Genomic DNA, 15,649 nt, shown 5'->3' with positions numbered 1-15,649 from the left:
CAGTTGGCCAGATTTATATGGATCAGCATATTGGAATATTGATACAAATTTTGGAATAATGGATTAATAATTTATCTGAATAGTCTCAAGCTGCATTAGACACATTCACTGCCATTATTCTTTATTCGCAACTAAGGAGTCTGAAAAAGTACATTTGGATCAAACCATATGTGCATTTAGTGCAGCCCTGACATACTGGGCATCTAAATGCATTTAAAAACTGACAAATCTGAACTGCTTTGTATGCTTGTATCCCAGCAAGGTTTACAGCATGATGTCTCAAGGCAGGTAATGAACAATCGCCAATATTAGTAGCCATTGATGCACAACCCACTGTGTCAAGACTACTGTTTGTTTGCCATGAGCATCTCCGGGCTATAGATGCCATAGTTTAACTATATGGTGTATTTATTTATACTTAAGATATATAAATATTTCCTTCTGCGAGTCCCGAGTCTGTCTGCATGTAGCTCGGGTACACTTGGATCTCCAGCGTTAACGCCGTGCCAGAGAAAAGCTTCTCCGGAGCTGCAGCCTAGCGCGTCTGTCTTCACTCTCCTCCTCCTTCCCAGCCGAAGAGCCCAAGTCGCGTTGTTCCTTCTTGGGAAGGGAGCCGCCTCACCCGAACCCCCGTCTCGTCGGGCGCCCGAAGAAGAGATGCTGTCTCGGAGCTGCGGACCGCAAAGAGAACTCGTCGGCGGCCTCCTCCTCCTCCTCCTCCTCCTCCCGAGAGCCAATGGCCAAGCAAGAGGCGGTTTCCCGGTACATGCAAATAAGCACCCTCGCAGAGCATTGTGGGAAGAGCGCGAACCGGAGCTCGCCTCCGTTGGCGACGCGGCGGAACCTCCGGGAATCTGATCCCCGCAGGAGCAAGCCTTTGCAAGCGTGCGGGTAAACGTCCGGCGTCGTAGTGCGGACCACCGTGACATGAAGTGAGTGTAGCGGTGGTGGGAAGGGGTCCCGGCGCGAAGCAAAGCATACTTACCTGGCAGGGGAGATACCTTGATCACGAAGGAGGTTTTCCCAGGGTGAGGCTCATCCATTGCACTCCGGGTGTGCTGACCCCTGCGATTTCCCCAAATGCGGGAAACTCGACTGCATAATTTGTGGTAGTGGGGGACTGCGTTCGCGCTTTCCCCTGATTTCTCTGGTTAAAGAATAGATAGACGGAAGTTTACGTTGTTTCGGTTGTTCTGTTTCTATTATAAAGGTGTCTCGTTTAAAGATTGTCAAATTTCAAATTCAGGATTTCTTTGAAAGTGGGAAAGAGGCTTTGATAAGTAAATTCGACGGAGTGCATCGTTTGCACTGCAGCAGTCAAAGTTGCTGAAGGAACAGGGAACATGTTTGCGCCTCTTCCACTATGAAAAGCAACTCTCCTACAATTCTTCTGTTCCTGATTTAGTTCACAATAGAATAGCAGACTGCTCTCTCTCTCTCTGTACGTATCTATAGATTATATTAGCAGTACAAAAGATAAGGAAAACTCTCGGTCCTTCCATACGTATGATACAGGAATAAAATTTCTTGGAGCAATGAAGATTAAATCTGGAAAAAAAAGAATATACTTTCTATTTGAATCCGCATAAGTCATGGTCCTGATTAGATATGGCATGGATGAATGTAGAAATAGGAAATGAGCTACAATTAATAGAGATTATGACAAATGTATGGGCAGACCACAACCCCTAAAGATGATTTGGAAAGGAAGAAAAAAAACAAGGAGATGGACATTAAACTCCTAAATTGTAAAAGAAAAAGAATATGTGTCAAAAATTGAAAAAGAAATGGAACTATTCTTTATGGAAAATACAATTCAACAAACATCCTTACAGACACTATGGGATACAGCTAAAGCATATTTGAGGAGGAGGAAGGAACATTTTTCATATGTGGTGGCAGAAGTTAAAAATATTGGATGAGGATACAAGATGGCTATTAGAAATTACAGAACACCAGTTAGAACTTAATTTTTATTAGGAATAACAGGGAAAATTTAGCAAGTCTATCCCATACGTCATTATACATATGTGGCAAGGATAGCTTTTGCACAGGGCTGGAAAAAAGAAACGATACCATCTGAAGAGGACCTGATTCAAAAAATAATGGACTGTGCAGAAATGGACACATTCACAGCAGAATTAAAAGGCAAGGATGAATTGGAATATTATGCGGTTTGCAATAGGTGGTACAAATGGGTAGAATATAGAAATAAGAATTGATATATAGGAATAAAAGCAAATATATGTATTACTAATGACACAATGCTGTTAATGTAAATAGGAATTTGTAATTTTGTTTTTAAAAATAAACATGAAAAAAGAATACCTGACTGCATTTGCTGTCAGCCGTAGGGATCTTTTAGGGAAAAAAAAAACATGTAACAGTAAAACCTCCATAGTTGTTCATCTCCCTAAGATGACCTAATTTTCATAGATTGGACATACACTATGTATGTATACACAATATACACAATAGAAAGCCAACCTCTCTATATTGACCACCATTGTAAGTTGTAACTTGACTACCTGAACTTTGATACAGCATTTACTCTCTATAACCTGACCACTTGAGTCCAGTCTGCACCAAAGGCAAGAAAAGTGAAATGCAGAATTGGTACCAATGAATTTAAAAAGAATGTCAAAGAATATAATATTTTTGACTTTTATTTGACAATAAAGTATCTTTAACACTGATGAGTGTGGGGACTCTTTTTCAAGGCAATGCCTGACAGGAGCTTCGTTATGAGGGGTGACAAATGTAAGAGTGGAAAACTTTCTAAAGAAAGTTTCACAGTTCTGCTGTGTGCTAGCTTAACTGGAGAGAAACTAAAACCTTTGGTGATTGGTAAATTGGCAAAGCCACACTCATTCAAGAAGCTGCATCCCAAAGACCTTCCCATTACCTGGAAATCTAACAAATCTGTATGGATGATTTGGTGTCCTATTTGATGAATGGCTAAGAGGTATTGACTGAGAAATGAAGAAATGATCCATTCTCTTTGTAGCGGACAATTGTCCTAGCCAAAGTGGGAGTGCACCTTAGCCAAGATCTCACCTGGAAAAATAACATGTCCCAGGTGGTTAGAAAGGCCCAGCAGAGACTCTTATTTCCTTAGGGTCTGATAAGGGTAATGGGAAGGTCTTTGGGATGCAGCTTCTTGAATGAGTGTGGCTTTGCCAATTTACCAATCACCAAAGGTTTTAGTTTCTCTCCAGTTAAGCTAGCACACAGCAGAACTGTGAAACTTTCTTTAGAAAGTTTTCCACTCTTACATTTGTCACCCCTCATAACGAAGCTCCTGTCAGGCATTGCCTTGAAAAAGAGTCCCCACACTCATCAGTGTTAAAGATACTTTATTGTCAAATAAAAGTCAAAAATATTATATTCTTTGACATTCTTTTTAAATTCATTGGTACCAATTCTGCATTTCACTTTTCTTGCCTTTGGTGCAGACTGGACTCAAGTGGTCAGGTTATAGAGAGTAAATGCTGTATCAAAGTTCAGGTAGTCAAGTTACAACTTACAATGGTGGTCAATATAGAGAGGTTGGCTTTCTATTGTGTATATTGTGTATACATACATAGTGTATGTCCAATCTATGAAAATTAGGTCATCTTAGGGAGATGAACAACTATGGAGGTTTTACTGTTACATGTTTTTTTTTTCCCTAAAAGATCCCCTACGGCTGACAGCAAATGCAGTCAGGTATTCTTTTTTTCATGTTTATTTTTAAAAACAAAATTACAAATTCCTATTTACATTAACAGCATTGTGTCATTAGTAATACATATATTTGCTTTTATTCCTATATATCAATTCTTATTTCTATATTCTACCCATTTGTACCACCTATTGCAAACCGCATAATATTCCAATTCATCCTTGCCTTTTAATTCTGCTGTGAATGTGTCCATTTCTGCACAGTCCATTATTTTTTGAATCAGGTCCTCTTCAGATGGTATCGTTTCTTTTTTCCAGCCCTGTGCAAAAGCTATCCTTGCCACATATGTATAATGACGTATGGGATAGACTTGCTAAATTTTCCCTGTTATTCCTAATAAAAATTAAGTTCTAACTGGTGTTCTGTAATTTCTAATAGCCATCTTGTATCCTCATCCAATATTTTTTAACTTCTGCCACCACATATGAAAAAAATGTTCCTTCCTCCTCCCCTCAAATATGCTTTAGCTGTATCCCATAGTGTCTGTAAGGATGTTTGTTGAATTGTATTTTCCATAAAGAATAGTTCCATTTCTTTTTCAATTTTTGACACATATTCTTTTTCTTTTACAATTTAGGAGTTTAATGTCCATCTCCTTGTTTTTTTTCTTCCTTTCCAAATCATCTTTAGGGGGTTGTGGTCTGCCCATACATTTGTCATAATCTCTATTAATTGTAGCTCATTTCCTATTTCTACATTCATCCATGCCATATCTAATCAGGACCATGACTTATGCGGATTCAAATAGAAAGTATATTCTTTTTTTTCCAGATTTAATCTTCATTGCTCCAAGAAATTTTATTCCTGTATCATACGTATGGAAGGACCGAGAGTTTTCCTTATCTTTTGTACTGCTAATATAATCTATAGATACGTACAGAGAGAGAGAGAGAGCAGTCTGCTATTCTATTGTGAACTAAATCAGGAACAGAAGAATTGTAGGAGAGTTGCTTTTCATAGTGGAAGAGGCGCAAACATGTTCCCTGTTCCTTCAGCAACTTTGACTGCTGCAGTGCAAACGATGCATTCCGTCGAACTTACTTATCAAAGCCTCTTTCCCACTTTCAAAGAAATCCTGAATTTGAAATTTGACAATCTTTAAACGAGACACCTTTATAATAGAAACAGAACAACCGAAACAACGTAAACTTCCGTCTATCTATTCTTTAACCAGAGAAATCAGGGGAAAGCGCGAACGCAGTCCCCCACTACCACAAATTATGCAGTCGAGTTTCCCGCATTTGGGGAAATCGCAGGGTCAGCACACCCGGAGTGCAATGGATGAGCCTCACCCTGGGAAAACCTCCTTCGTGATCAAGGTATCTCCCCTGCCAGGTAAGTATGCTTTGCTTCGCGCCGGGACCCCTTCCCACCACCGCTACACTCACTTCATGTCACGGTGGTCCGCACTACGACGCCGGACGTTTACCCGCACGCTTGCAAAGGCTTGCTCCTGCGGGGATCAGATTCCCGGAGGTTCCGCCGCGTCGCCAACGGAGGCGAGCTCCGGTTCGCGCTCTTCCCACAATGCTCTGCGAGGGTGCTTATTTGCATGCACCGGGAAACCGCCTCTTGCTTGGCCATTGGCTCTCGGGAGGAGGAGGAGGAGGAGGAGGAGGCCGCCGACGAGTTCTCTTTGCGGTCCGCAGCTCCGAGACAGCATCTCTTCTTCGGGCGCCCGACGAGACGGGGGTTCGGGTGAGGCAGCTCCCTTCCCAAGAAGGAACAACGCGACTTGGGCTCTTCGGCTGGGAAGGAGGAGGAGAGTGAAGACAGACGCGCTAGGCTGCAGCTCCGGAGAAGCTTTTCTCTGGCACGGCGTTAACGCTGGAGATCCAAGTGTACCCGAGCTACATGCAGACAGACTCGGGACTCGCAGAAGGAAATATTCTATTCCCCTGGCCTCTTGGCTGGAGATTTTGAGAGAGTTAACTTTTTTTTCTAAAGCTAAGTTTCATATAATTTAAAGAAGAATGGAATGGAATAGAGTAGGAATGAAGTGTGATTAGGCACACAAGGAATTTATCTCTGGTGCAGAAAGTCTCAGTTGTACATATAAAGCAACAGTCATCATCATCATCCCAATAAGAGATAAACAAGATAAGGATAATGCTACAACCATACAACATGGGTAAATTATGTAGACTTAGTGCTGTGAGAATTATGTGTTCATTAGAGCGATGGCACGAGGAAATAAATGACCTCTTTGTCTATTTCTTTTGGCGTGCAATGGCCTAGAGCAGCATCCTAGGGGAAAAATTGAAACTGTGTAGAATGTGAGGGGTCTGTAGATGCTCTATTTTCTCAGCCCTCCTGACCTGCATAGGTCTTCTATGGAGAGCAGACTGGTTACAGTTTTTTCTGCATACTTAGCTATCTGTTTGAGTCGGTTTGGTTCCTGTATCACACCATACAGTTATAGAAGTACAAATGACAGACTCAACAATTTGTAGAAATGCATCAACTCCTGGGGCAGTCTGAACTTTCTGAACTGATGCAGGAAGAATATTCTTTGTTGTGCTTTTTTAATGATGGTTCTAATGTTAGGTGTCCATTTCAAGTCCTAGGAATTAATAGAATCCAGAAACTTGAAGTGTAATTTAGTTTAGTTTATTGTCATTGAAACTTGTATAACAAAATCAAACACCATCTTCAGTGCACATCATGACCATGAAAATAAACACAAGCACACATCCTTCACACTCCACACATTGAACCGAAAACCCCCAACACCGCACCAACACTGCACTATACAGTAGAGGTTCCCTATTGTTGATACTGTGTTGTCTAATGTAAGAAGTGGTAGAATAGGATTTCAGCCACAACTGCTAGGAAAATTGTTTGGGATGCAAAGAAAAACCCACAAAGAACTTCAAGTGAAATACAAGACTCTGACAATGTGGTATGACTGTTTCAAGATGCACAATAAGGAGGCAGTGGAAGAAAGATGGGCTGCATGGTCGAGTCGCCAGAAGAAAGCCATTACTACGCAAATACGACAAAGTATCCCGCTTACAATATCCCAAACAGCACAGAGACAAGCCTCAAACTTTCTGGCACAAAGTCATTTGGAGTGATGAGACCAAAATTGAGCTTTTTGGCCACAACCATAAACGCTACATTTGGAGAGAAGTCAACAAGGCCTATGATGAAAAGTACATCATTCCTACTGTGAAGCACGGAGGTGGATTGTGGATGTTTTGGGGATGTATGAGCCACAAAGGGACAGGAAATTTGGTCAGAATTGATGGCAAGACGAATGCAGTATGCTATCAAAAGATACTGGAGGAAATTTGCATTCATCAGTCCGGAACCTGTGCATAGGACGTACTTGGACATTCCAACATGACAATGATCTTAAACATAAAGCCAAGTCGACCTTCTCATTGGCTACAGCAGAATAAAGTGAAGGTTCTGGAGTGGCAATCTCAGTTTCCTGACCTCAATATCATTGAGCCACTCTGGGGAGATCTCAAACGTGCAGTTCATGCAAGACAGCCCACGAATTTACAGGAACTGGAGACTTTTTGCCAGGAAGAATGGGCAGCTTTACCATCTGAGAAGATAAAGAGCCTCATCTGTATATATCACAAAAGACTTCAAGCTGCCATTGATGTTAAAGGGGGCAATGATTAAGAACTGGGCTATGTAAACTTTTGATAAGGGTCATTTGGGTAGTTTCTGTTGTCATTATGATTTAAAAAGAGTAAACACAATTGACAATAAATGGCTTCAGCCAATCACTAACCATGAGTGAAAGAAAAGTTTCTGTGTTATCATACATATTCTCTGAAAAATGGCCAAGAAATCATAAATTCTGCCAGGGTATGTAAACTTATGAGCACAACTGTACAACTAAAGAATGCATTAAGCCCAACTTTCTCACAGGGAGGGGTATAAGGCGAAGACAACATAGCATGCAGGAACAAATATCGAGATGATGACATTGGGTGTTTGTACCAGTGGGAAAGGCCTCATTGAAGAAAACATTTACAGGTTATCTCTGACTTAAAACCATTTATTTAGCAACTGTTCAAAGCTACAATGATATTAAAAAAAATGACTTGCAACTTTCATAACTCCTGCAGGATCTCTCATGGTTATGTGATCAAAATTTGAGTGCTTATATATATACTGTATATTTATAATGGTTGCTGCTTCCCAGGTTGATGTGATAGCCCCTTGTGACTTTTTCAGCAGGCTTCCAAAAAGCAAAGTCAATGAAGGAAGCCAGATTTAATGAACGATTGTATAAGTCACTTAACAATTGTGGCAAAAAAAGTAAAATTGGGTGTAACTCATTTAACTGCCTTTCTTAGCAACAAAAAATCCTGTCCTAGTTGTGATCTTAGTTGTGAGGACTTCCTGCAGAAGGCAGCCAGCATTGAGTCTGACAATTCCTCCACAGAAGGGTACTGAATGTGGATCCATCTGATCACAGCAGCAGCTCTGTAACTCGTTTTTTCAAATTTGGCCACTATTAAGATGTGTGGTTTCACACATGCTGCCTGGAATTCGGGGAGTTGAAGTCCACACATCATAAAGTCGCCAAGTTTGAAAACCAGTACTCTAAATGCAACTTTACACTGTTTTTGAATTCTGCGGTCAGAATTGCAACAGTTTATATCCGAAGTGAGAGGACTATGGTCCCTTCATGACTCGTGGACTTCAATTCCCAGAATTCCTGAGCCAGCATGGTTGGCTCAGGAATTCTGGGAATTGAAGTCCACGAGTCATAAAGAGGCCATAAATTCCCAGCCCCTGGTTTATATGAACGCCCAGCTAGGAGTTGCAGTGAAGAAAAAGGCTGCTGGTGTTGGCTCTGTGAGTTACGGGGCATTTAAAGCAAGGCGAGGAAGAAGGCTTCCCGGCGTCTCATAAGACTGCGGCGGCCTGAAGCTGAAGGAGGTGGAGCCCCGGAACAGTGCAGCAAGCGAAAACATCCACCCCTTCGAGTTTACGTAACGACAAGAGCTTCTCTTGACTTGGACCTTCGCAACCAAGCCACGCCCCTCCGCCGGCTTCCCTCTGCTTTTTTTTTTTTTTTCTTCCTCCCGCCGCTCAGGGCCCGGCTAATCGGCTCCAGACCCCTCCCTCCCTCTCGGCCCCGCCCGTCTCGCGCGCTCTGTGCCCTTTGACGTGGCACCGGTTTCTCTCTCCCCCCCCCCGCCTCTTCCTCAGCCATGATTGTTACGTCGGCGGCACTCAGCTTGCTGGGTTCAGGGTGCGCGAGAGCGAAGTGAGAGAGGCGGTTGGAGGCTCGCGGAGCCGAGGTGAGTGGCGCGAACGGAAGGACGGCTGGAGGGGACACCGAGGAGCCTCGGTTCCTCGACATCTGGGCCGGGGAAACTGAGGGGGGCACCGTTGGGGACACACCCACCGGTCCGGTGTAGGAAGCGGGGGTTCTTTCGACTTCTTCCGAGCCCGTCGACTCTCTTGGTGTTTACCGGAGGGTGGGGATGCCTTTCCCGCTGCGTTGCCCAGTATCCTAAGATGTTCCTCGTGGCCGGAGGGGCTTCCCTTCCTTTGAAATCGTTTAGCCTGGTGTTGGTGGAGGTTTCGTCTTCAGTATCCTCTGTCCTGCCCGCCTTTATCCATCCCTTCTCCTCCTCCTCCTCCTTTTTCTCCTTCTTCCTTCTCCTCCTTCGAAGGCATTGTGGGTGTGAATTTGTCAGATTAGTGTGTGCATCTCTCTCTTTCTCTCTCTCTTTAGAAGGGGGTCTAAAGTCTGACCCTCCTAGTTGCAGTGAGCGCAATCTAACCTCTGACATCATCCCAAGGTAACATTGTGTACAGGTAGTCCTCAACGTAGGGCCACAATGGAGCCCAAATGTATGTTGCTGAGTGAGAAATTTGTTAAGTGAGTTTTATGACTTTGCTTGCGACTTTTGTTAAGTGAAGCAGTGCACTTCTTAAGTAACACGGTTGTTAAGAGAATCCGATTTCCCCATTGACTTTGCTTGTCAGAAGGTTGCAAAAGGACTCTGGGACACTGCAACTGTCATAAACATGAGTCAGTTGTCAAGCATCCAAATGTAAATCACGTGACCATGGAGATGCTGCAACAGTCATAAGTGTGAAAAGTGGTCATAAGTAACTTCTTTTTAGTGCCATTGTAACTTCAAACTATTGCAAGTTGAGGACTACCTGTATATTAAGCCTATGAAGCCTATTTCTAAAGCAGAAAGGGAGAGAGAGAGATCAGTGACCTTTTTTAAAATGGAAATAGGCTGTGAAAAAAGTGTCAGTAAAAAAGGGAGTAGAATAATGTAAAGGTTCTTAAAATGAAAACGTTAAGTGGGAAAGAGAAGAAAGGACAAGAGTAGATTAGAGGGTTTTGGGGGGAGGGAGGAGAAGCTTAGTAGATTTTTGTAAACTTGAATGCTTACTTTTTATAAATTGAAATGCGTCTTTTCACTCTGGGACTAGTGGCAAATACTGCCAGTTGTACAAAAATAATACATGTATGATGTGTTCCTCAAAAACAAGATAATTCTGAATCAGAGGATAGCAAATATGGCTTCAGCTTTTGTGAGCCAAGATGTTATGAAGGGGAACTTCATAGAATCATAGGATTTGAAGGGGCCTTGGAGATCTTATAGTTCAACTTTCTGCCAAGATAGGAGTCACCCTACCATCTTGGACAAATGGTTATCTTAGCTTTCCTTGAAAACCGTCAGTGATGGAGCACCCACAACTCTGGCAGGCAGGTTGTTCTATTGATTATAGTTCTCGCTGTCAAGAAATTCCTCCTTATTTCCAGGTTGCTTCTTATCCTAACTTCAGGTGCTATGGAAAATAAATTGACACATCTTCCCTTCGTGTTCAAGTATTGTTATAATGTCTGCCTTCTCTTTGTTAAGTTAAACTCTTCCAGGTCTCTTAACTTTGTTTCCTTTTCTGTACTCTTTCTAGGGCCTCAGTATTTTGTGTGTGTGTGGTGTCAGAACTGAACACAGTATTCCAAATGTGACCTTACCATTGCAGTGTAGAGGATATCTCTTATCTTGATACTCTCTTTCAGTTGATACAGCCCAGCCCAGGATGGTGTTGGTTGTTTTAACAGCTGCAGCACATTGATAACTCATACTTCAGCAGTGGTCCACCAGGACATCTAGATCCCCCTTATAGATACTACTGTTGAGGCAAATACTGCCTATCCTGTATCTGTGTATCTAGTTTTTCCTGCCTAAGTGCAGGTTATTACTTTTCTCGCCATTGAACTTCATCTTGTTGGTTAGGTCTCAATGCTCAAGTTAACATTCAAGATCTGAATCATGACTGTCTTCTGAAGTGTTAGCAGTTCCCACCAGCTTTAGGGTGGAACAAATTTGATAAGTGCCCCTTCAATCCCCTCATCTAGGTTATTTATGAAGATGTTGAAGAGCAGTGGTCCCTAGATAAAACCTTGAGGAAGCTCATTGCATACTTCCTTCCATATAGATGTAGTTCCATTAAGGACCACAAGCTGAGTGTTTTTGGTAGTGGTCTGTCCTACATTGTACTATTATATTGAGAAATAGGCTGTGGTCTATTTTACAAAATGCCTTACTGAAATCTAAGTATTTCCTTGGTTCATTAATTTAGTCACTTAATCAAAGAAGGCAGTAAAAATCATTTGGCACAGTCTTTTCTTAACAAACCCATGCTGGCTTCTAGTAATCACCTTGTTCATTTCTAGGTATTCATAAACTAGCTGCTTGATTGTCTTTTCCAGGATTTCCCCAGGTATTCATGTCAAGCTGGTGGGTCTGTGGTTCCTTGGATACTCCCCTCTTTAAAAAAAAAAAAGTTTGGAACCACACCAGCTTTTTTCCAGTCCTGACTCCAGGAGCTCTCAGAAATTTCCTTCAATGATTCTGAGATTATGTCTGTCAGCTTCTTCAGTACCCTGTGATGTAAATATCCAGTCCAGAGACTTTAACTCATTCAGAGCAACTAGTTTCTAACCAATTTCTTAAATATTTTGACCTGCATTTCTCCTTTGTCTCCCAGGGTGCTGTTTTTGATTGGTTGGACTATATTTTTTAACTTTTGCAAAAAGACAGATGCAAAAAAGGGATCAAGCAATTCTGTCTTCTCCCTACTGTGACCTTTTTGTTATTTTCTCCTAGTGAACCAACCATTTCCTTGACTTTCCTGTAGCTCTTTATATATTGAATTTTGTTGTTATTTTTGGTATTTGTTGCAACAAATACCGAAAATAACAACAAAATTCAATAGGTAAATAGCTCACTCTTGAACAAAAAATAGCTCACTCTTGAATCCTAGCTGTTTTGACTCCTTCCTTGCAAAGTTGTGCTATTTTCTAGTAATCTGCTCAGATTACAAGACCTCTCTATTCTTTATACTTGTCCTCTTTGTCTCTCAGCTTATCATACAGTTCTTTGTGCAACCGTGCTGGTCTCATCAAGTATCTCTTGTTTTACTTTCTGTGTGATTTTGTTTTGGGTCTTTATTATCTCATTTTTCAGAGTTTTCTATGCATCCTGAATTGTTTTACCAGCTAGAGTTTACATCCATGGAATCCTTCTTATTCTTTGTCTTAGTTCGTTGAAGTTAGCTCTCTTAAAATCTGGAACACTAGTCCTTCTTCAGTTACCTTTGCATGCAGTATGGTGAATCCTCATATGACATACTCACTCTCTTCCAAAGTTCCTACAGTTTCCACTTCCTCAACTATTTCATTCCTATTAGTAATTATCTATTATAGTTGACTCCTTAGTACCCCAGCCATCTTTTGGGTGATAAAATTGTCAGCTATACATCTCAGAACCTGTCAGGGTAGTTAAAATTCCTCTTTCCTACAGTGCTGTGTTTCCTGAATAATTCAGCTAACTGGTTTATTTAAAAAGTTCATCTATTTCCTCTGCTTGGCTGTATGACTTGTAATACACATCTATACGGTGTCATTTCTTTTTCCCTTCTATTTACATGTATCTTAAACTTACGTTTTTAAAGAATGAAAAACGGCAAGAAACAAGTTATGCAATATCTGTGATTTTTTTTTTGATAAAACACAGTATCAGAATTTAAAATCTGATAAATTACGATCTTATGCAGTTTACTAAAGGGGTTGAAAGACATTAATATTAACTGTGTAATGTATTCCGTGGGGATTTTCAGAAAAAACAAGTTAGACCTCAAGGGACTAACTTGTAGTCATCTGTTTTCCAGCTTGACTAGGCATATTGAAATAGAATTAAAAAAAATTTCCCCAAAGGGATAGCTGAATATGTGAGAAGGTTGTTTCCTGGACTTTGAACTAATTATTTAATTGACTACAGTAATAAATAGACATATAGCTGATAAATATGTTTAGAAAGAAGTAAGTCCATAAAAGAGAACCAGGTTGATGTAGTGGTTTATTTTTTATTTATTAAATTTCTATTCCATCCAGCTCCCCTACAAGATGACTCTGAGTGGCTTACCAATTATAGTAACAAGTGAAAAAAAATTAAAATCAACTGACGTTAAAATATTAGTTAAAAACTGTACTAAAACCATGCCTGCAAGAGCCAAGAGATGGATGGGATAGCGATGAGGATGAAATTTTCTTTTCTCTTCACCACGTCCAGCAGTGAGCATCCTCATATGGGCCGAACTAGCAAAGCCAAGTTTTGATACCTTCCGGAAGGTCAAAAAAGTTCTCACCTCCAGTAGGAGAATATTGGGGGCCCAGCAGAAAAAGGCTCTCCTTGATCTGCCTGCAGACGGCATCCTTGATTCCTTAGCAGATGGGATCCATAGCAGGCCACTGGCACAAGTGGGAGAGAGACAACTTCTCAGATACCCTAGACCAGGGGTATCAAACACACAGTTGGCGGGCCAGATCCAGTCCATGATAGGCCGTGGAGTTGGCCCGTGGACATGCCAACCCATGCCCACCCAGTCAGCCACACAACCAGGCCACACACCCCCAAGGGCAAACAAAATTGTGATGCAGCCCGCGATGGGATTGAGTTTGACATCCCTGCCATGTGGGGCTTAAAGGTAATGATCAACAGCTTGAATTGGATCCAGAAGCAAACTGGCAACCAATGCATTTTGCGCAATAACGGTATTATATGTATGGCCCTAGGAGCTTCCAGGAGCGTGCATGCTACTGCATTCTGCATCAGGTGCAGCTTCTGAATACTGTCAAAAGGTAATCCTTTGTAGAGCACATTGCAATAATCCAGCCGAGATATGATTAGGGCTTGAGTAACCATGCATAGGGCCTCAGCATCCAGGTAAGGGTGCACCTGGTGCACAACGTGAAGTTGCACAAGGGCCATCCTACCCACGACTGCCACCTGCTTTATGGGCAGAAATTGTGAGTTGTGCACTGAATCAGTCTGTGCATCCCAATGCAGAGTTAATGAGTTAATGATGATAAATCACTGGATCCAGAGATCCCTTGCACAAATTTGAAATTTGATGGTAATATACTGTAGTGTGGTAGCACTATTTTCTGCTTAAGAGTAAAAAAAATAGCCATGTTAAACTTCTGATAGCTACAGCACAACTATTTTGCTGAAAAAAATCCAAGAAACTGAAACAATAACTGTATCATAGCAGTCATCAGTACATGATTTATTTTTCCTTTAGTAGTTTCTCAGAGAGCAGCCATAAGATGTAAAATTGTTACCTACTTGCTTCTAGGGAATTTTAGATGCAACCAACTATCATGAAGCTCAGTAACTCTTAAATATTACTAGCATTTTATCCTGCCTTTTCCTAATTTGTACTTCAACTGATTTATACTATGTGATTAAGAAATTCTTATTTATTTTATCTTAATGTAGTACATAGTACTATTGTAGTTAGTTACTTTTGTTTCATTCATTCTGTCCAATAGAAGAGGTGGGCTCTAGTTTCTGCATCTATTGCATACTGCTGCTCAGCTTGCATTAAATAGTTTCCAAGTTTTGTGTAGTATATGACAATTGTCCTCGGTTAGCACATAAGAATGTACGATTATACATCATATAATTATATATTGTGCATAGTAAACTAGGCTGAATTTCTTAGTTTAAATGCAGCAGTTCTTTTAGGCTGATTTCAAATGAATGATAACCATGATAATTTGTCAAAATAAGATTTTTCAAAATGAAGCTACATTGGAGGGTACACCTTTCAGAATTGCTATAATGTTTAGGAATGAAACCGTTGCTTAAGGTACATGTGCTTCTGTATTTAGAAACTTCCAAATTAGCATTTTGTTAAGCAGTGAAATAGTTACTAAAGAGAACAGACTCCTAATTGTTATTCATTTTCCTTCTATAGTTTTATGGATAGACAGGAATTTTCATGGTTTCCAGATTACTGGTAATGAAAGTACATGAATTCCCTAAACATAGAGGTCTCCAACAATTGTGGCTTGACAGCTCGACTGGGGGCGGTGGGAGAAGAGGGGAACTGGGCTGTGGGAGCAGTGGGCCAGCACGTATGCAGCACTTGTGAAGCGATGCATAAGCAGCAGGCCTGCACACGTGTGCCTGCTGGCCCGCTACTCGCACAAGTTAAGCTGTGAATATATGTACGTGTTCTGGCCAGCACCTTACGCAGCCCAATTCTGAATAGGCCAGGCCCCAGTAGTGGGCCACAGCCTGGGGGAATGAGGACCTTGCCCTAAAAGTATTGCATTGCTTTTAATTTATCCTCAAGAACATGAATGGTTAAATTCAATATATATTTTTGCTACAGATACAAGAGCTTCATAATGACAACCTTCTTGGAGTTCATTCAGCAAAATGAAGATAGAGATGGTGTTAGATTCAGCTGGAACGTGTGGCCTTCCAGTCGTCTTGAAGCCACAAGAATGGTGGTTCCAGTTGCTTCTCTGTTCACACCACTAAAAGAGCGTCCTGATTTGCCTCCCATTCAGTATGAGCCAGTTCTCTGCAGTCGCACTACCTGCCGTGCTGTTCTAAATCCGTTATG

General features: G+C 41.4%; 1 protein-coding gene and 2 non-coding genes across 3 annotated transcripts in view; 2 read left to right on the top strand and 1 right to left on the bottom strand.

The window, feature by feature from the left end:
- The first annotated feature begins 977 nt into the window (after nucleotides 1-977).
- Nucleotides 978-1,141, top strand: LOC113444724 (U1 spliceosomal RNA). Its single transcript, XR_015741347.1, has one exon. It is a non-coding gene; the product is annotated as a U1 spliceosomal RNA (small nuclear RNA).
- Nucleotides 1,142-4,904: 3,763 nt separating this feature from the next.
- LOC113454627 (U1 spliceosomal RNA) lies at nucleotides 4,905-5,067 on the bottom strand. Its single transcript, XR_003376423.2, has one exon. It is a non-coding gene; the product is annotated as a U1 spliceosomal RNA (small nuclear RNA).
- Nucleotides 5,068-8,833: 3,766 nt separating this feature from the next.
- Nucleotides 8,834-15,649, top strand: part of SEC23A (SEC23 homolog A, COPII component) — a 33,982-nt gene continuing 27,166 nt past the window's right edge. The window contains exons 1-2 of the mRNA XM_026711346.2: nucleotides 8,834-8,997; nucleotides 15,413-15,649. Coding sequence (XP_026567131.1) covers nucleotides 15,429-15,649 — 221 coding nt within the window. The 5' untranslated portion in view covers nucleotides 8,834-8,997; nucleotides 15,413-15,428. The remainder of the gene's footprint in view (nucleotides 8,998-15,412) is intronic.

Source organism: Pseudonaja textilis, chromosome 1 (assembly GCF_049901715.1).
Source record: "Pseudonaja textilis isolate UNSWEBS1 chromosome 1, rPseTex1.2, whole genome shotgun sequence".
Classification (NCBI taxonomy): Eukaryota; Metazoa; Chordata; class Lepidosauria; order Squamata; family Elapidae; genus Pseudonaja; species Pseudonaja textilis.
Note: the sequence above shows the minus strand (reverse complement) of the source record. Positions and strands in the feature narration are given on the sequence as shown.